General features: G+C 34.5%; 4 protein-coding genes across 6 annotated transcripts; 3 read left to right on the top strand and 1 right to left on the bottom strand.

Annotated features, from left to right (window-relative positions):
• Positions 1–657: 657 nt before the first annotated feature.
• LOC110822330 (uncharacterized) lies at positions 658–5,297 on the bottom strand. Of its 3 annotated transcripts, none has more exons than XM_088217260.1 (9): positions 4,841–5,297; positions 4,465–4,661; positions 3,302–3,577; positions 3,138–3,196; positions 2,997–3,033; positions 2,787–2,858; positions 2,521–2,671; positions 2,031–2,201; positions 658–1,127 (listed from the first exon to the last, which is right to left on the bottom strand). In XM_088217260.1, the coding sequence occupies exons 1-9, from the start codon at positions 5,045–5,047 to the stop codon at positions 1,035–1,037; spliced, it is 1,263 nt and encodes a 420-aa protein (XP_088073386.1). In that variant the 5' UTR covers positions 5,048–5,297; the 3' UTR covers positions 658–1,034. The 3 variants fall into 3 exon arrangements, with proteins under 3 accessions (XP_088073386.1, XP_021908110.2, XP_088073385.1); XM_022052418.2 differs by having other exon boundaries at positions 658–1,314; positions 4,841–5,296; XM_088217259.1 differs by having other exon boundaries at positions 658–1,314; positions 4,465–4,645; positions 4,841–4,979.
• Positions 5,298–7,838: 2,541 nt separating this feature from the next.
• Positions 7,839–11,623, top strand: LOC110822236 (ADP-ribosylation factor-like protein 8a). The gene is made up of 6 exons (XM_022052290.2): positions 7,839–8,079; positions 9,895–9,976; positions 10,065–10,097; positions 10,188–10,309; positions 10,980–11,141; positions 11,261–11,623. The coding sequence occupies exons 1-6, from the start codon at positions 8,042–8,044 to the stop codon at positions 11,376–11,378; spliced, it is 555 nt and encodes a 184-aa protein (XP_021907982.2). The 5' UTR covers positions 7,839–8,041; the 3' UTR covers positions 11,379–11,623.
• Positions 11,624–12,492: 869 nt separating this feature from the next.
• On the top strand, positions 12,493–19,010 carry DG1 (Tetratricopeptide repeat (TPR)-like superfamily protein). The gene is made up of 9 exons (XM_088217258.1): positions 12,493–13,174; positions 13,272–13,463; positions 14,594–14,675; positions 14,771–14,959; positions 15,407–15,520; positions 16,085–16,178; positions 16,249–16,406; positions 16,632–17,069; positions 17,662–19,010. Exons 1-9 carry the CDS (start codon positions 12,561–12,563, stop codon positions 18,496–18,498), a joined length of 2,718 nt encoding a protein of 905 aa, XP_088073384.1. The 5' UTR covers positions 12,493–12,560; the 3' UTR covers positions 18,499–19,010.
• Positions 19,011–19,269: 259 nt separating this feature from the next.
• On the top strand, positions 19,270–20,330 carry LOC110822290 (Ribosomal protein L12/ ATP-dependent Clp protease adaptor protein ClpS family protein). The gene has a single exon (XM_022052367.2). It carries the CDS (start codon positions 19,455–19,457, stop codon positions 19,983–19,985), a length of 531 nt encoding a protein of 176 aa, XP_021908059.1. The 5' UTR covers positions 19,270–19,454; the 3' UTR covers positions 19,986–20,330.
• Positions 20,331–20,466: the final 136 nt, after the last annotated feature.

The raw sequence follows: 20,466 nt of genomic DNA, 5'->3' as shown, positions 1-20,466 counted from the left end.
TCGTGTATATAGAATATCAAAGAATGTTGCATGGTAATTTTTTTTTATTTTTAAATATAAAAATGCTTAATATATGATAGTTATTTAGTTAAAATTTCAAAACATAAAAATAAATTTTAATTTCTAATTTACCATAACAATATATTTTATAATTAAATTTTGTGATCTAATCTTATATGCTGTGTCATAAATTTTAAAGTCAGCTTAGCTAATTAAATTAATCATTAACGTCAAATTAAGTTGGTGGGAACTTAAATCAAGCCAATTAATTGTATCTTGAGATTTAATAGAACTACGGATGAGGTGTGGCATCTAGAAATTTGTTCAGAGTGGTTGACCAAAATAAGATACACATTAATTAATAGCATAATTAGATTAATTAATGTAATATCTAATTAATCCCACATTAAAATCATAGATTAATTATTGATTTTAAAGATTCATGAAACTTGTCATTTGTCATATTAGCCGTTACTGCGACTAGTTGGTGTAATTTTGTCTGAACCAAGATCTAAAAATTTATATATATATATAATAATTACAGTAGTTGATAGTCAATTTGTTTAACATAAAATAATCGATTTATATGAACTAAAATTTTTAATATAAATGGAATGTTGTACTTGCAATAGTAACTACAAATGTGTATATACATAATTTCCAAAGCAACAATATTCTACTATCATTTAAATTAATACAAAATATTTTAAAAAAACATATAATGTTTCTCATTATATACATTATTCATTTGAATATCTTACAACCTTTGCAAAATATTGAAGTAATTCTTTAAAAATAAGTATAAACTGCTATATCTCTCTGTTGTCCTATAATAAGTTTATCTTCATTTATATTTTCTTTTATATTATGTAATAAGATAACATCCAAAATTATCTAATTTCTTTATCAATTTTTCAAAAGTAATCTACAATTTATCATGGTCTCTTCATTATATTCTCATACCTGAACTCTGAATGAACACCTAGAAAAAGACTTTCCATTCTCTTGATAAGCTTTAACCACCCAAAGCAACACTAAACCCACTGTTGATGTAGAAAGTGCCAACATAGATGCCCACAAGAATCTATAAGAACCCTTAATTGGCGGACACTGGTGCAAGGCAATATCTGAAAATGTATTTTTTACTATTTCACACTCTGTTAAATTCTGTAAATCTGTAAATACATTTAACATATTTTGAATAGATTGACTGTAAGCTTGAACTTCATTGTAAGATGACCGAGGAATAAATTTTCCTTCACCAATGCAAACTTTTGTTAAGTCCTGATTGTAACAGGTAAACTTTGAAAGAACCTGTAAATAGATTTTTAAACTAAGTGAGATTTTATTGTATTTAATCAAAACTTAAGAATAAGAATTTATGTTATATTTGTGAACAAATAGTTTTTTTAAATACAATTTATGTGAAATTTCAATATAATAACTTTTGTTTATAATTTTGAATAAGAGTTTTTGTCTTAAATGCAATACAAATTAATCTCGAAAAGATATTCAAAGTCGAATGAAACAATATATTTCATTCTCCTCTTTGAAATAATTTAAAATGTGTAGTTTTACATCTTTTTAAAAAATTTTATAAAGTTAATTTTCACGACTCGAAAAAATTTATATAATTTAATAATTAAAATAAGAATAAAATAGATTTCGTTAACAAAGTTTTTCAACTGCCCTAAAAAATGGTACCATAATCTTTTTGAGAGATCAATTTCGAGCCGAAAATCAACTTTCAATACTTCCAAATTTGAAATCAAACTCTTTTATAATAAAAGGTTCAAAACATGTCTAAAATCAACCTCAACTTCAATTCAAATTCAATATTGTCAATCTTAACTAAGATTAACCTTTAATCTACTAGAGTAGGATTCAAGCAAGAAAAAAAAATCAAATCAAATCAAGCTTCAAAATTGAGCTTAAACTCACTACTACTCAACCAAAGTGAGCTTTAGCATCTATCTATTTGGCTTAACTTGATTCATTTTCTCATCTAATGGTTAAGAAGATGTACTTACATTTGGTAAATCACCGATTTGAATGGCATTCTTTGAGCAGCTTTCTGGCACATAGCTGTAGTTAGGTGCTCCAGAAAAAGGGTCACATACCATTTCAACTCCAAAAAAATCATTATGTTCTTTCATCTTAAAGAAAAGTCGACCATATAACTCTTTTATTTTCAAGTTCAACTGCAAACATAGGAAAAAGAAGAAAAATAAATAGCAAAGAACCATCATCTTCTACCTTGCCAAACCAAAAGCATGCAAATAAAAAATAGAGTACAGTATAGTTTTTTGTTACTATTTAGTCACTGCGATTTAATTTTTTCTTCTTTTCCCCTAAATCTGTTTAATTTTTTAAAATATCTACACGTCCCAAACACAGACAATGATAATAAACATATGACTGAATTATCACAAACTACGGACTTGGATATGCAATAGACTACACCGCGGAGATAAAACTATAAGTATCCACATGTGAGTTTCGTATGAATCAATTTAGTACCTCAGTTATGAAATTGTGGATGGTGGAGCCAATTCCTACACGGATTTTATCTGCGTAGAGCGAATCCATGCAAGGAAGTATAGAACTTAAACTGTTGTTTTGGGGCTTCTGCATAAACCCATCAATTGCTGAACAAGTATCTTTTGCAAGACTGCAGATACCAATATATTATCCATTGTAAAATTTATGTCATATCACCAATTGTAAAATGGAATATTATCATCATCACCGAGAAATTTACAGGTCCCTATGCAATATTTACTCACGTATGAATGAAGAAATCAACTCCCGTCAAAACCCAGAACAGAGTTACTAAGATCCAGCACAGAAAAATAACCCTGAAATGCAAGAATAGACAATTAAAGCAGTTTACTGTTTCAAATTCTCAAATTTTACTGAACTACAGGCTATGTTTGGACCAAGCACAATTTAGCTACCATGTCAAGCTAACAGAGGAATATATGAATTCTACTTACATGACAAGTCCAGGGTGCCAATGCAACAGGAGCAGAACTGAACCAAATTAACCAGCAACCCCTTAGTCTAATCAACTTAGTCTTGATGAACTACTTGATATACATGTATATGTGTATATATGTCTGCAAATACAAACTTACTCACTGCAGCAACCAAGAGTGCCAAATTGATCGATGCCAACACAAGATGTGATATGTACCTGTATAAACACAAAGATCATATAACACAGTTTGAAAAAAAAAAATGAAATGAAGGCTAAATTAATTTGGTTAAAGGAAATACAAGGTGGATTTCTTTGGCTTACAGAGTCTGGATGGCTATATCAATTGTATGCCCATTTTTCCTGACAAAACGTTTGATGGTATTGTATTCCTTTCTTAGCCGATGAGTAGTAACGTTCAGTCGCAGAACTGTTCGTGAATCATAAGGCACTAAAAGATCTTCAATACTTGTCAACGCGTCCATCACTCGGCGGATGCTTTTCCGAGCATCGCCTCCGGCTCCCATAATGGTCTCTTTCAAATTCTTCGTCCTCTTTAAGCTCGTCTGGTTCGCTGCCATCGCGAACCCAGTCGCAATTCTTTGAATCCAGACCATGAATTACATTTTATCAGCTTTTCTGCCTAAGTAAATAAAATATGAACTTGCTCATTTGGTAAAAGCAAATGCAAGCAGGGTTCCAAGTTGGGTCGGCAAGCCATGGATAATAAGAGGGCGGAAATATCCGGTCCGCTTCGGTTCGGATATGGGCCGGATCACACAACAAAAGAATGGCCCAATTTTGGTCCATAATAATTGGCCCATCTATTTTCTTGGGCCAGACTAATCTGTGCCGGCCCAATCTGTGCCTCTATATCATTAAAATTAAATTTATGCGGACCCAACAAATCTAAAAAAATAAATTCATGAGAAAACAAATCCGAAGGAAGGGAAAATGTTTTGATAACGAGTAAAGACATTATGGGATCTTTGTATTATTCAAAAAAATTTGCGTAATTCTAAGTCTAAAATAAAAGGAGAAACAAGTTTAAGCAACCTACAAATTTGTAATTTCGAGCTTTTGAAATTTAATACGTTCTTATACTTCCGAAACCTTAGTAACAAAAAATAACGAGATTTCAAACTCGTTAACTAACCCTAATCGTAATTGAATAACTTAAGTCTAAATTAATAATTTTTTTAGAAAAAACTTGGATTAATTAATGAAAACAAACAATTCAATTCAATCTATCATTTGTATTTTAGTCGTAACATCATTCCATATATAGTTGATGAGTGTTGAATGATACTCCGTATAATCATGTCTGGAAAAATATCCCCAACGTTTTTTTCCCTCTTAAATTTCTATATATTTTTGGGAAGCTTGTCATCTTCTGATTTAACTTCTACTTACGCGTCTTTTGAGAGCGAGAAGAGAATGTGAACAGTCGAAAAGGGAATCAAAAAAGAAAAAGTGCAGGCACTTACATGGCGAGAAAACTGAAGCAGATAACCAGCAAGAACAATAAGAAATAGTGATTATCGGAGCGATTAACATCTCGATCTGGGCTTGAAGGAGACCCACCTCCGAAATGCTTAACAGCCAAGAAAATCCCAAATCCCAGCCCGCACAACATCCAAGCTCCGGCAATGGCGTAACCATGAACTCCTGTAAATGCCGCAGACTGAAAAAGATGATTAAAAACGAAAACACACATTATCAATATTCACGAGGAACTCGTATTGTTGAGTGGACCCAGATTCAGATTTCTTATCGATCAACGAAACGTCATAAGAAAAGACAATATTAAAGACCCAGGTGTTAATTTATGATTAGTTAATTAATCCACGAAATTAAACTCACAGCCCAATAATGCTTGTCTCCGATGTCGTATCCGCCATGGTAGAATTTGAAGTGCTGCAGAGGATCGGGTCTATTGAAACGGTGTCCTTCTTCAACCGGTGACGACGACCCGTAAACCAACGTCGTCCTTTGCGGCATCACAGACGTGAAAGCCAGAAGAAAAAGAAGCGGATAAACAAGTTGGTCTCTTCCATTTGATCCCGACATTGCAAACCCAGATTGTAAATTTTCCGGGAAAATAGTGAAAAGGTATATACATAATGTTTGTCTGGAAATTGCATGAACTTTTAACTGATTATTGCGGTGCTTGGGCTGGATGTTTGGCTTAGTGAGGAAGATAAGAATAGCTTGTGGTTATGGATTTAGTAAAATATATTTTTTCTTACATTGAAGGAAGGAGAATATGATGAGTTAAACGAATCGGGCGGAGTTGAATTTCTACTTCCCCGGAATTCTTACAAACTTTTCTCTCTCTCTCTCTGAAAAAAAAAACTATTAATATTAAATTTTACAAACATTTTTCTTTTAAATGTTGTTATATTTTAATTTCTTTTTTATTAGCTTCTTACACGTATACACTCACATTGGTATTCTTAATAAAAATATAGTATAAATATAATAAAATTTTTTATTTCAAATTAATTTTATATCGATTTTAAATTATATTTTTTACTTTTTTATTAATTTATTTGTTTTTGTGTTTTTAATTTTTTCTTTTTTGGAAAAATCAATTTTGATCATGATTATCTTAAGAACAAAAATAAACCCACGTGACATATATAATTAATAATTAAAGGGTAGTGTATGTTATATTAGAATGATAAACAAGATAGATCTTCTCATAAATTTTAATTTACTTTGATAAATTTGAGAATTCATCGTTTTGAAATTCCATATGCTCAATTTGTATACTTATTTTTTAGTTAAATTAAGTATAAATTTACAAATAAATTCTACACTAATTTTGAATTAACAAAATTTCAAAGTGTACTAATTTTTTTATAATTACCATTTTCTCTCTTTACTCTCCAATCAATTCTAGGAAAATCTATGATATAATAATTTATTATCTATATTACTTCATACATTTTCTTAAAAGTGAAAAGAAGTATACTTTTTCTACATATTAATTGAATACATTCTCTCTCTCTCTCTCTCTCTCTTCTTTCTTTTCCTTTGGGTATTGGGATTCACACACACGCATATACACACACACACACACACACACACACATACACACACACACACACACACACACACATATACACACACACACACACACACACACACATATAATTACTTTTATGCTGTTTTTTAGGTGATCACATAAATTTCCACCCATCCCTTTTGTCACCCAAATCTTTGACCACAATTTTATGGTTTGCACTTGAGAGAGGAGAGAGGTGGGTTTTATGGTGGTGATTAAATATGGCAAGGCAGGATGTGATTAGGTCAAACCCCTAATTAACCAGTGTACAATTTGGTGTTTAGTTAAACCCTAAGAGATTAAATAGCTTGCTTTGAGTTTTCTCTAATTTTCTAATTTTATGTTTTTGACGAATGTCACCTGACAATCACAATATTAAATTAAATGAGATTTTGTAGTGGATTGTTCGTTTTAACTTTTAATTAAATGATAGATGAATTTAACTGTTAGATATTAATACTTAAAAGATAAATTATTTTAGTGTTTATATTCTAATACTTATAATTTGTTGTCAAAACTCAACTATTGTCTTATTTATTATATTACATAATATTTTTTACTAAAATTATTGCATAACATCATTTATAAAATAATTAAAATTAAATTTGATGCAGATTATAATATAATAAAATAAAAATTATTCTAATACTTATAATTTGTTGTCAAAACTCAACTATTGTCTTATTTATTATATTACATAATATTTTTTACTAAAATTATCGCATAACATCATTTATAAAATAATTAAAATTAAATTTGATGCAGATTATAATATAATAAAATAAAAATTAATTTACGGTACAACTATTATAAAAAGTTTATATAAAAATAGTATTAAAAATTCGATTCAATTAATTTTATGGTTAAAACTTAATTACTTCGTTGCTAATGTTAAATAAATTATAATAAAATTTGATATACTAAATATATCACAAATGAATGATTTTAAATCAAATATAATATTATACTTGATGTGCACGAAAGTTAATTTAAAAATATTATTAAGATTAAAATATAAAAAAGCATTTAAAATATGACAAAATTATATGGAACGAGGACGCTTTTCCCTTTTCTTATTCAATTACTTTACGTCATTGTCACAAAATCATTGCGTCCAACTTTATAATAAATATACTAAATATTTTTTATAATAAATATTTATTTTTTTAAAAAAGGTATTTAGGCCCATTATAATAAAAATGGGCCAGCTTGGCTATAAGTGGGTTGGACCGAATTAAAATGGGCCGGGCCCAAAGCCCATTAGTTTTGGTGTCAGCCGTCCACGCCAACTAAAATCCTCCGTACGTGTCGGATCTCTTAACGTGCACAGTGGATAAGCAAATCTCACCCACCAATCAACGTCAACCCATAATTTAGACTCCGAGTACAGTGCGGTTCACGCGCCAGCCCCTGAAATTGGTGATTCCATTTAATGATTGCCTCCGAATTTCTCTCACTTCCCGTGGAATCATCCTCCGATTGGTTCGTATAAAATATATCGCAAAAAAACTTGCGGCTTTTGGCCCGAAATGTTTTAGTGATTTCACCACCTGACAAAATCTTAATCACTGATTTGCTTAATTTAGGGGGGGGAGGGGGGGAATCACTCGACGTGGACGGTCCAGATTGATCCTAGATGGGGTCGTATTGAAAATTAAGAAGTAAAGCATGGTTACCGGATTATTACCCACCGTAATTATATTCCTAAATATTTTTTTTTAATATTTTGTATCTGTACGAATTCTAATTATTGTACAATTAGAAAATTTGAACTATAAATCACATGATGTACGAATTACGGTAATCAGTAGCTAAGGAGGGAAGGAAAAGGAAAAAAGGGAGGAGGAGAAGTTTCCGTTCTCCAGAGGTCAATTCAAGGACGAAGGAGAGCGAAAATAATCTCTTCTTCTTCTGGTACAGAGATTAATTTATTAGATCTCTTCTCTCCCTTTCTCTGTGATTCTCTGTATCTGTTGCGGGTTCTTTGATCATCAATGGGTTTGTGGGAAGCTTTTCTCAATTGGCTCCGAAGGTCAGTTCCTACTTTCTCCGCTCGATATCGTCTTCTGTAAATCAATTGTGTAGATCATGTATATGTATATGCGAATATGTTTTTGGCATTTGATGCAAGCTGCGTTGTTATAAAATTCCTTGTTTCACATGTCGTCTGTGGGGATTTTATTACCTTCTGCTCGAGAGATTTCTAAGCAATTATTTTTGCGCCTTTCCAAATCTTACTTATGAGCTATGGAAATTGTGGGAATTCAATCAATTTCCGGTTTCGTTTTCCTGGAGCACTTCAATTTTTTTTAGTTACGATTACTCCTCATACGGAGCGCAATTCTTTCTGGGTTCCGCAAAAATTTCCTACCAGTTTTTCTTTGGTATGATTTCTTTTGTCATGTTTCACAGTATGCTAAATTATATTCTCAGTCTGAATATCTTTTTTTTTTTTGGTTTGATTGTGGCTGACATATTGAAGATAAGTAAAAACATATACGGGATGCTTCAATCATGATTCTGGTTCTTCTACTCGATGACTTGTATTAGTTTATGGGAATGGAACTGAATATGATGACATCACCCCGGGACTAGGGACATGGAAGGAACACTTAAAATGAGAAGACCGAGGATAAAAACGACAAAGGAGATTAGTTATTGTGGGAGCAAAGGAAGTTTCCTTGCATTGATTGAAGTCTGGATAGAGTTGTTGGAATTTCTGCTTAGCGGATATGGATAGTAGAACCATGATGGAGGTTTTGCGAATCATTTACGTCATAAATGGAGAGAATTGGAGATTTTGTGAATCCTTTACATCCATTAAAAGGACGTTAATATTACATGTCCTTGTGTCTTATCTTGTTTGTCCAGGGTGATGTTTGATCCTAGTTTATGATCTCCTTGAAATGTTTAGGTAGCTTAATTTTTTAACTCCACCTGCAGATCAAGTAGTACTATTTGAATAACGAGCTTTCAACTAAAATTAGGAATTTGAAGACTTTTGGTGCTTGGTATGGGTTGTAAAAGGAATGAATTTTTGTTTCTATATGCCTGGAGGGAAAAGATTCATCTTCAGGCCTTCATTAATTTGTTTAATTTTAAACAGATGGGTACACTTGACATGTGGCACAGGTGGCATTTTATCTCAAATCTCATGCATATCACGTGGGCGCTTTGGATTCATATTCTTTTATGTTAGAGATGTGTATCTGCCTCAACAGAAATAAATAGTATGGAAACTAGCCATTTTGTATGAATAAAAAAGAAGCCATTAAACTTATTTGACATTTTTTCATACTTTATTGAGAAAGTTTATTTCCGGGATATTTCAACTTCAAAGAAATAGTTTTCATTCTGTAGTCTTCAGAAGTGGGATAATGCTATGTACAACAATCTCTGTAATTGATGAACTTATTGGAACAAAGGGCAGTAGTAGCAGGCTAATAGTTAGGCTTGTCACAAATTTGTTACTTTTGTTATATTATTTGAGGTGTATCCCTGTTCCTGTGGAAGCCAAAGGATTTTTGTGCGTATCCATCACAAGAACAAGATCTCTAAGAGCAATCTTCATAAAAATGTTTATATGAAGGGAGATACGGAATACACTGGATTTTTATATATTACTACTTCTAGGACGTAGGTATTTGTATGGTTAGTAACTGTTAACAATGATGATGCATTGTTTTTGTAAGATCTATACGTGGCTATTCAGCCGCCAATCGTGGAATTCATGTACTTTGAAATTGCTATTCCAGGAGACATGGCTTCTTTAGTATTATCTCATCCTTGGTTAACTTGGTCATCATGAAAATTACATAACCTCAACTTTTTTCTGTTTTTACTGCAGCCTCTTTTTCAAGCAGGAAATGGAGCTCTCCTTAATAGGACTTCAGAATGCTGGAAAGACCTCACTTGTAAATGTTGTAGCAGTAAGTAAATCATGCCTAAAAGGTCTTCTAGTATCTTTCTCTATTATTATTATTTTCTTCAGGCTGATATGTGAAACTTGCTTTTCAGACTGGTGGGTATAGTGAAGACATGATCCCTACGGTCAGTTGAACTTTTTAAGAAATTTTTCCTTTATTTTTCTGGAAAACATACAATAATGTTCTCATTCCTTACTTCGTGTCTATTTTTTAGGTTGGATTCAACATGAGAAAAGTAACAAAGGGAAATGTTACAATTAAGTTATGGGATCTTGGTGGTCAACCTAGGTTTCGCAGTATGTGGGAGCGGTACTGCCGTGCAGTATCTGCTATTGTGTAAGGATCTCATTTCCCATTTTAATTGACTAGGCGTCAGGATAGCTTTCTAATAAATTGGTTTAATCTACAGAGAATTTGCCTTTTGTTAGCTCCCCATTTAATCGTTGTTTGCATTTTTTAAATTCAACGAACCTTCTTCAGTGTTGATACTGATGATCTTTTTTTCTTTTTAAATAACCTTGTATTTAGGTATTGTAGTATTGCATTCTCTTTCTAAATTAGATTTTTAGTTTTTCTTCCTTGTTTTACCCGGGGTAAAACACAGTAGTTTTGAGTTGCATGCACAATTCTCAACACATTTGGCAGCTAGAAAAAATCCGTTTTAATCTTGAATTGTTGTTCTGGAGCTGATTTATTTAAATTTTGACTTTTGTTCTCTTCACTTAGGACAAATGTTTGCCTTTAATCATGGATTGGTTGTTGCGAACTTTTGGTGAGATTTAATAATATATCTTAGATTGTAGAATTGTTGCATAGCTATGTTTGCAATATTGATGAAAGTGTGAAAATCTCATAAATTTAATACTTTTCTTCTGAATTAAATTTGTATTTATTACAAAAATCTTTCTGGATCATGTTCTTTGTTTCTTGTATAATCATTGCAAGACTGCCAATCAAGTTCTATTAAGTGTTGGGTGAATTTACTGTTAGTTTTTATGATTTGTAGTTATGTGGTCGATGCTGCTGATCCTGATAACTTAAGCATATCAAAAAGTGAACTTCATGACTTGCTGAGCAAACCTTCACTTAGTGGTATCCCTTTACTGGTGCTTGGCAACAAAATAGACAAGCCAGGAGCTCTAACAAAACAAGCTCTGACTGATGAAATGTAAGACTTCATTTACTTCACCAGTCAGTAAAAGTAATAATCAAATTTGGAATATAAAGTTTGCTTTACCACATTATACTGTAAATTTGGTAATTAAAATGTTTAACTATGCTATCCAGGGGGCTCAAGTCAATAACTGATAGAGAAGTTTGCTGCTTCATGATCTCATGCAAGAACTCGACCAATATTGATTCTGTTATTGATTGGCTCGTGAAACATTCTAAATCAAAGAGCTAAGAACAGTCTCATGTTCTGGAATCGCTGTGCTATATCTCCTCAGTTACTTGCTTCGCGGACAAACAATTTTTCCTGTCTACTTGTTGGTTATTGGTTAATTGTTTATTTTCTTTTATGTGCTGCTATATTCTGTAAATTAGATATTTATAATTGAGGAAGGACCTAATGGAGCTTTTTGAATGCTTAATGCACTCTGTTCCTGTTGCACTGTTGAGATGTATTGTATATTAGATTGTTTTCCCTTATGTTAGTGTTGCTCTTTCATCCTGATGCTTTCTCCTTGTTAACAATGCTGCAGTGAGAAATTCTGATATGACGAGATGAGAAATGTTAGTCTTTCTGGTTTGGCCTTTTTCGCAGATTTGACATTTGCCGGGTTTGAAAGTTGAATGAGGGAGGCTGTAGATTATCTCAGCTCCTCTCAGATTCTTCACTGGTTGCATTGTCTGATGAAATGAGTGATGAGCTGATGATTCAGCTTCATTTTCCGAGTCTCACAACATGAAATAAGAAATCACAAGGCACTTTGTAGGTTTTACTGAAGCAAAGGGTGAACATTGTGGTACTGTTAAAATGCAGATTGAAACGTTTCTAGAATTGGTACGTTTATTGTAGAGATGTTTCGAGGGATCACTGTGATTTTTTCAGAAAAAAACAAAGGAATGTCTAGCCTCTTGAAGATATTTTTATAATGAGTTATGTGTATCTTGATTTGTAAGGTTTGGAATTTTAATAAAATATATACAAACTTTAAAATGTTGTTAGAAAGTTTATAAGTTGAACACCAAATAATTTTTGAAGATAAAAAATTAAATTTGTTATACTATAATGTTTGCATTCTTATTGCAAATAAGACAATAGGAAATTTAGGCTTTATGGGTATATTTAGAACTAACAAATACTTTTTTTACAAAATTTGGATTTTACTTATAAGTGTATTATTATTATATATAGAATTAGAAAAGTATAATTTTTATAAATTAACAAATTTAAAAATATTTTTAAAACTAAACTTGTAAGTAGAGTTGAAACATTCAAATTTTTTTTAAAAAATAATTTATTTATTTAATAAAAGATATTTTTCCACGCTTAGGCCTTAGCCACACGACACTCAGATTACGGCCATAAAATCCTCGACTCGAGGGGGAAAAAGAAATCCCACTGGACGGTCACTTCCAGTTCATGGACGCTTCAACGGCCCCCTCGCCTCAACTCCCGCTAAATCCTCCACCACAACCGCCATTGAAGTTTGAGCCGGACACTGAAAAAATCAAACAAACTCTTCTCAAGAAGGGCGTGCATCCAACTCCCAAAATCCTCCGAGCTCTCCGCAAAAAGGAAACCCAGAAACACAATCGCAAGAGTAAACGCCTCGCGTCCGAAGTGGACTTAGCAACGCCGCTCACCGAGTCGCAGCGACAAGCGCTTGCAGAAGAGTCCCATTTCCAGACCCTGAAACGCGAATACAAGCGCTTCAGCAAAGCAATCGCCGTTAAAAATGGCGATGTTAAGAGCGGTGGTGGTGTTACGCTGATGGTTGGGAAGCCATGGGAGGGGATTGAAAGGGTGAGACTGAAGGAGCTTGCGAGCAGCAGAAACGGAGAGTTCAATGGCGATAAGCTGAGGAGAGAGAATCTAAGGGAGTTGATGGAGATGCTTGAGCGGGATTTACAATGGGTTTTGGAGGATGACGTTGATGTTGAGGGAATTGATCGTTTTGGGAGCGAGAACCGGGAGTATGACCCGGCTAAACGGTGGGCTAGCGAGGGAGAGTCCATCCGGGTTCTTGTTGATAGGCAAGTCTCATTTTTTCCCTTGCGGAAATTCATGGACTTTCATGTAGAATTTCAAATGATTTGGTGGAAATTCCTGTTCAATTTCTGTATTGTGTAGGTTGAGTCGTAGGGAGATTACTGAGACGAACTGGAAATTTGTGAGGATAATGAAGCAATCTGGTTTGCAGTTTACTGAGAATCAGATGCTTAAGATTGTAGAGAGGCTTGGCGGTAAGGGATGCTGGAGACAAGCTATGGCCGTTGTCCGTTGGATATATGCAGACAAGGAGCGTAGGCATTTTAAGAGCAGGTAACTTTTGGCCATGTTAATTTTCTGTTTTTTTTTTCACTTCTTTTTGAAATTAAGAATTCAGGGATTGATTTTTAGTTTCAGCAGTCTAAGATTAGTATATGGGTCTTGCACGCCCTAACTTTAAGTAGATAAGGTAGCTACAAGTATATTAGAATAAAACATTTGCATTAAATTTTCTTACATAAAAACGAACCTTAATTTAAAATCTTAACTTTTAATTAAAAGAGTTTAGAAATTTATAGTTGGTACCTGCCGGGAAAAATATTGGCTGGTAAGCTCAATATTGACCGGTATTTGACCTATCATAGACTTTTAATTATACTGTATCGGTATTGGATGAATATGATACAACACTGACCACACCGATTTGCAATATCATCATCTTTCGATTTATTAAATACAAATTTCAGCGATTATATTTGACATAGTTTAACTTGGTAAGTAACCAAGTTACCTTAGAATTAACTCATAGTGTGAGAAAAGTATTGATTTGGTTTATAGATAATCATATTAAGAGCTGATATATGTTTGTTTCCTGTGGGGTACATAATTTGGTCAAAATGAGGGTGGGAGTGGGAGCTTTTAGATCTAAACTGATGGATGAAGGCATCTTTGGTTTCAACTTGTCTTGTTTGACATTGCTTTGATGCAAAACCTCAAGGGTCTTTCCTTGGCTAGATTTGTGTACAAGTTCCACTTTGTTGGAAGGTAGCAGAAGCACAATCTATGTATCAATCAGCTAATCCATGGAACAGAATTGTGAATTTGAGGTTGAGAGCTGAATTCAACCTGGTACTTGAGTAGATCTTCTTTGGTTTTTAGGGTAACTAACATGCCACTCGAATGTAATCTGTTATGTAATTGTTTAATGGTAACTAATACACACCCTTCATGCTAGAGACTTTCTATGTCCTGTTGGCTTTTCGCAATTTCTTTTCCAATGAGCTATTGTTTGGTATCCTCTTGTCTGCTGTTTTATTTTCTGTGTGTGTGTGTGTGTGTGTAATACACACACATAGATTACATGATTGGAAGTTCATATGGTTGAAAGTTTGAACTACATGCTTCTAATGTCAGCCAATTATCTTAAAACCTTGCTTATGCTATGAACTTAATTTTTCCTGTAGGTTTGTTTTCACAAAACTCTTGTCCGTTCTTGGGAGTGCAAGGAGACCCCAGGAAGCTCTGCGCATTTTCAATCTGATGCTTGTAATAATGATTTGATCTTGTTATGTTTTGCTATAAGATTCTTATCTTTCTCTTTTGGATGTTGCTTGGTTGACTCTTACTCTTCAGTCCTGCAGGGAGATTGCAATATCTATCCTGATATGGCAGCTTATCATAGTATTGCTGTTACACTTGGTCAAGGAGGTCTTCTGAGGGAGTTGCTGAAAGTTATCGAGTGCATGAGACAGAAACCTAAAAAGATTAAGCATATGAGAAACAAGAATTGGGACCCTGTGCTGGAACCTGACTGCGTTGTGTATAATGCTGTAAGAGAGCATCTTTATCTTGAGCTATTTTTGCAAGTGATGCTGGATTTCCTGGCCAACCATGCTATAGCATTTATGTTTCTTGTGCTTTGGCATAAGTTATGAGACCCAGTAAATTATTTTGCCAACCTTGTTTAAAATGTCTGGGCTTCGCCTAAAATTAGTATTTTTTGCTTTCTGCAATGTTTAAAACATAGAATCACAAATAATGAGAAACCATAGATAACACATGGTCAAGGAAGCTGATTTTGTTTCTGGCCTTTTTCAAATCTATTAAGGCTGATCTCTAGTCCTGGCTGGGGTTACACTTGACAGATCTTTGTTAGCATTAAGACTGGTTCACACCCAAATCAGTCCAGCTCATTACCACCTCTACTTTGCATTCCGTGGCATTTAAAAGATCTGCATGAAATTAATTGCACTTAGTTATGGTGGATTGAATACCAGGTTCTAAATGCTTGTGTTCCATCACGCCAGTGGAAGGGTGTTTCTTGGGTGTTTGACCAGCTGAGGAAGAGTGGTTTGAAACCTAATGCAGCAACATATGGACTTGCAATGGAGGTAACAACTTGAATTATAAGCCTAAAACTTCTTTGGATGAGTTACTTTCAGCCATTGGTTTTTTAAAAGAAATAACCATATATTGGATTGGGGATCTGAGGGCAGAAAATAGTGGAACCTAAAGCAGAATAATCAGGAATTGCCTATATCTGAGAATCTTTCTATCTTTTGGCATCACCTGTTTCTCAAAAGAAAGGTGACAACAGGGTCTGCACTCAACATGTGTATAAATAAGTACAAGCATTCAATTGTTTCTACGCTGAAGCAGGGTCAAATATTAAATTGTGGTTTTTGGTTCAAATTGTATGGCAACTGCTGTACCTTTACGGAGTTTACATACTCTTTGGAGGAACTTAGATATATGCCTGCGGCTGATGTTTCAGTATCTGGTTAAATACATAAGCATCATATTTACTCATTGGACCTTTATTTTCTGTAAGATTATTTTAATTAAGTGGATTTCACTCTATGCTCTTATTATGGAGACAGTGCCGTTTGTAAGTATATTGTTCCTTGTCAAAATTATACTTGGATCAAAGTCTTACTAGAGGTTTTTGTTGAAAGGTAATGCTGGAATCAGGAAAATACGATCTTGTTCATGAGTTCTTTAGGAAAATGAAAAGAGCTGGAGAAGCTCCCAAAGCACTCACATACAAAGGTAGCTTCATTTTTCCTTTCCAGTGGTGTTCATGCATGTGACTCATTCTTGTTTGTTGTGAACTTTCCAGTTCTTGTCAGAGCTTTTTGGAAGGAAGGCAAAATTAATGAAGCTGTGGAAACAATTAGGGACATGGAACGAAGGGGAGTAATTGGAACAGCTAGTGTATACTATGAACTAGCTTGCTGTCTTTGCAACAGTGGGAGATGGCGAGATGCTATGGTAGAGGTAAGTTTCTTTTCCTCTGGTTACATGTTTGCATTTTTGCTGATCTTGAGAAAGCACAAATGAAATGCTGTGACAATGATTGGAAAGCATATTTACATTCACTAGTTACATTATTATTTATTTTTGACCTACTCTTAATGCTGCAGGCTTTATATTCACCTTTTAGTCGTTTCTAATATGGATTCAATGTGGAAGATTTAATGGTGTAATCAAATATGCCTGCAGGTGGATAAGATAAAAAAACTTCCTCACGGTAAACCTTTGGAGGTTACATTCACTGGTCTCATAAGTTCTTCCATGGATGGTGGGCATGTCGATGATTGCATAGCCATATTCCAGTACATGAAAGACCATTGTGTGCCAAATATAGGGACAGTAAATACCATGCTTAAAGTTTATGGCTTGAGTGATATGTTTTCTGAGGCTAAAGAGTTGTTCCAAAAGGTGAATAAAGCCAGATCAAGTCGTCAGACTTGTCAGGATGATGGTTACATTCCCCTCATCCCAGATCAGTATACATACAGCTCAATGCTTGAGGCTTCTGCTAGGGCTCTCCAATGGGAATACTTTGAGTATGTGTACAAGGAGATGACTCTTTCTGGGTACCAGCTAGATCAAACAAAACATGCATTGCTCCTTGTGGAAGCATCCAGAGCTGGGAAGGTAGGCCTATTCTTCTTATTTTAAGTAAAAAAAAATATATTTTTTTTTAAATCCTAAAAAAGTTAGGTTGGGCTTTTAACATATTGTGGACAACTCTAACTAATGGAACCCATCCACCACAGAATGTTTCTTATGTCCAGAAATGTAACAAGTTTGCTGAGACTTAGCCCAAATTGATCACTACAGTCTCATCAACATACTAATGAGTTAAATTCTCATTTTGACTGAGTTGGACATTATAGATTGACCGCCACTATCTCGTACTATACCTGTAAAGTGGTAAAATTTACATTTTTAATAAGATTCGAACTAATAACTTTTAAGTAATTCACAAAAATTTTAACGAATATACCACCATATTGATAGTCTTTCCAGTAAAATACTTAAGCGAGGGAACTATATCTGTCAGTCTCCTGACTGAACTGAAATTGAATTGCTAGACAGTTTATGTGACTTTACATTTGCAATATTGAAATGTCCTCTTAGATAATTTTTCTTTGTGCAATTGGCAATTTTGAAGTTCAGACGTATTAATAAGCCTTAACCATGAATTCAAGGTTGATTTACTTGGCTCATTTTGTTCTCAATCTAGCGGTATATACTAGAGCATGCTTTTGACTCTCTTCTGGAAGCTGGAGAGATCCCTCATCCATTGTTCTTCACTGAGATGATATGTGAAGCTACTGCTCGAGGTAATTATGAGAGAGCTGTTTCCTTGATCAGTACCGTGGCTCTTGCCCCTTTCCAGATCAGTGAAAGGCAGTGGACAGATCTTTTTGAGGAAAATAAGGACAGGATTAGACAGGAAAATTTAAAGAAGTTGCTGAATGCTCTTTGTAAATGTGATGTATCATCCGAACCTAATATGTCAAGCTTATCAAGATCATTGACATCTCTATGTAGAATTGACCCTTCAATAGAATCAATAAGCTCAGTTTCTTCTGGTAATGGAGCAAGAAGGTCATCTTCCATGGACAGTAATGATGAGGGATGTGATGATAATAAAATGGAAAGTTTATCCTGTTCTGCAAGAACTAGCATGGTCTGTGTCAACACTAATACGTATGATTATTCACTTTCTAAGAATGATGGTGAAATTGCCAGTAGCAACTCAAGTGCCAACAAGGATGATGCTGCCGCAGAGGTGGTCATGAGGTCATCATCAAATCATGATTATAATAGAAATCATTTGTCCGAGCTTTGCTCCAAAATTGAGGTTTTTGCTATGAGTGAAGAAGCATCACATGAATCTACAGAATTTTTCGACAGTGATCCTTCAACCTTTAACTTGGATCAATTTGAAATCCCAATGATGGATGGTGGATCTGATGGATCTACCTTGCCTTCCGCCGAACAAATACTGGAAGAATGGAAGGAAAGCAGGAGAAAGGATGGGATAATTTTTCCTTTTCAGCTTGGACAGAAATGACACACAAGCTCTATTCGGCATCAAAATGCGAAGCATTGTTGTCGATGTATGATCACGATGATATCTTGATGGAGTGGTTTTTTCCATAAATAGAACACATGAAAGGAGATGATCTGTTGATTTTCACTTAGACCAACTCTTACGAATTTTGGGGTGCAAAGTTGCATATTGGTCTGAATTTCTGGTTACTGATACATTATCTGAACCTCTTGCTCCTCTGAACAGTAATTGGTCTGAAATTGTTGTTGCAAAAACAGCCTCTCTCTCGCTCTCTCCTGAAATCCAAACTCCAGATCTTGAACCCTACTAAATTCTGGCACGAAATGAGTTTAAACTTAATATATCTTTATTTACACATTGGATCACGCCAGTGCCTATGACATTAGGTAGCACGTTCTGTGTTTGATGAAAATGCTATGTATATATTTGGATGATTTGTAAGTTTGAGATGTAAATTATACTCATTACCTTCCATTATAATCCCAGCTTCATCTGCCATTTTGTTTTTCAAATTCGTTGTAATGTTCAGGAGTAAGGTTTCTTTTAGCCCTCAGAAAAATTCTCTGCAATTCTACAGTTTACTAAAAGTGAAAGATAACAGTCCATGCACAATTAATATTTTTAAAATAAATTTTCTGCACCAAAATTAAATCTTTCTTGAGAGAGAAGATTGTAAAAGCCCACTTCTTGAAATCTATATGATACATTTAAAAATTTTATTTTTAATATATACTGTGCCTACAAATATCAACATGTAATGATTAATATTTAGTTCTCAAATTTTCATCGCTGTGAATAAAAGGACCTCGACCTGTACTCATCACTGACTACCATTCCCAACCTAGGCACTTCCCCCACCATCACTGACTACCGGTCGCAAATGAAAATCACACAAAAAATTTGACCTTTGTAAAACCCCAATAAACCTCTCATCTCTCTCCAGCCTTCCCCTAAAAATGTCCTCCGCAATCTCCAAAATCAATGCTAGATCCCTACTCCTCCTCCTCAGAACTAAACCTATCAACGCACCCGCCGGCGCCGTCACGCCTAATTCTGTCTCTCGCTCTCTCTCTACAACCCCCGAGACCCGTTCCCAGAAACTAGAAAGGATCGCCGACGAGCTTCTCGATCTTACGAAGCTCGAGCGACACGACTACTCCATCCTCTTCCGCCTCAAGTTGGGGCTTAACCGCTACGGGCCTGCCGTGTCGGGTCCCTCTTCACCGGGCCCAGCCGCCGATTCCGGGTCTGCTGAAACCAAGGCCGCAGAGAAGACAGCTTACGATATCAAACTGGAGAAGTTCGATGCAGCAGCGAAGATCAAGATCATCAAGGAAGTAAGGACTTTCACTGATTTGGGTTTGAAGGAGGCTAAGGATTTAGTGGAGAAGGTTCCTGTCGTCGTAAAGAAGGGCGTTACAAAGGAGGAAGCCGATCAGATTGTTTCGAAGCTCAAGGAGCTGGGTGCCACTGTGGTATTAGAATGATGAATTTCCGATTTTTGGTTTAATTTTTTTTTTTTTTGCTGTAGAATAATGGGTATTTAGATAAACGATTAATGAATGGGAATTTTGGGGTTGAGTATAACTGACATGTTCTCTTCTCTGTTGACATCTTCACCTTTTGGGAATTATCAATGAGTGATGAATTTTAGGGTTCATTTCTAACCAGAACTTCCATTGTTTTGGGAACTAAAAGCTTGGTAGCGTCAAGTTGTTATTCAGCTTAGATGTTAGATTAGCTCATAGCTCAATGAAAAAGGAAGAAAGAAAAAAAAAAGAAACCTTGAAAGGAGTAGGCTTTACATTTGAACATATGATTTGTTCTTGGAACATTTGTTGTCTTGCGAGTTGCAGAGTCGTGTTCTAGGATTGTGGCAGAACTACATATGGGTGGATTTTAATCATTGCGCTTACTGATTGTTCAAAGTAGGGTATGTTTGAAATGAATGATGTTTCTTTGTGTAAT

Source organism: Carica papaya, chromosome 4 (genome assembly GCF_054855325.1).
Source record: "Carica papaya isolate Zhongbai chromosome 4, ASM5485532v1, whole genome shotgun sequence".
Taxonomy (NCBI): domain Eukaryota; kingdom Viridiplantae; phylum Streptophyta; class Magnoliopsida; order Brassicales; family Caricaceae; genus Carica; species Carica papaya.
This window is presented reverse-complemented; position numbering and strand designations above follow the sequence as displayed.

Bases quoted from the DNA above. Each gene is read 5' to 3' on its own strand.
- LOC110822330 (XM_022052418.2), bottom strand. From the start codon at position 5,047: ATGTCGGGATCAAATGGAAGAGACCAACTTGTTTATCCGCTTCTTTTT. The intron at 4,662-4,840 runs GTGAGTTTAATT...CATCTTTTTCAG, and splicing joins GAGACAAGCATTATTGGGCT to TCTGCGGCATTTACAGGAGT. The intron at 2,202-2,520 runs GTACTAAATTGA...CTATGTTTGCAG, and splicing joins TCCACAATTTCATAACTGAG to TTGAACTTGAAAATAAAAGA.
- LOC110822236 (XM_022052290.2), top strand. From the start codon at position 8,042: ATGGGTTTGTGGGAAGCTTTTCTCAATTGGCTCCGAAG. The intron at 8,080-9,894 runs GTCAGTTCCTAC...TTTTTACTGCAG, and splicing joins TTTCTCAATTGGCTCCGAAG to CCTCTTTTTCAAGCAGGAAA. The intron at 10,098-10,187 runs GTCAGTTGAACT...TCTATTTTTTAG, and splicing joins GTGAAGACATGATCCCTACG to GTTGGATTCAACATGAGAAA.
- DG1 (XM_088217258.1), top strand. From the start codon at position 12,561: ATGGACGCTTCAACGGCCCCCTCGCCTCAACTCCCGCTAAATCCTCCA. The intron at 14,676-14,770 runs GTAATAATGATT...TCAGTCCTGCAG, and splicing joins GCATTTTCAATCTGATGCTT to GGAGATTGCAATATCTATCC. The intron at 15,521-16,084 runs GTAACAACTTGA...TTTTGTTGAAAG, and splicing joins CATATGGACTTGCAATGGAG to GTAATGCTGGAATCAGGAAA.
- LOC110822290 (XM_022052367.2), top strand. From the start codon at position 19,455: ATGTCCTCCGCAATCTCCAAAATCAATGCTAGATCCCTACTCCTCCTC.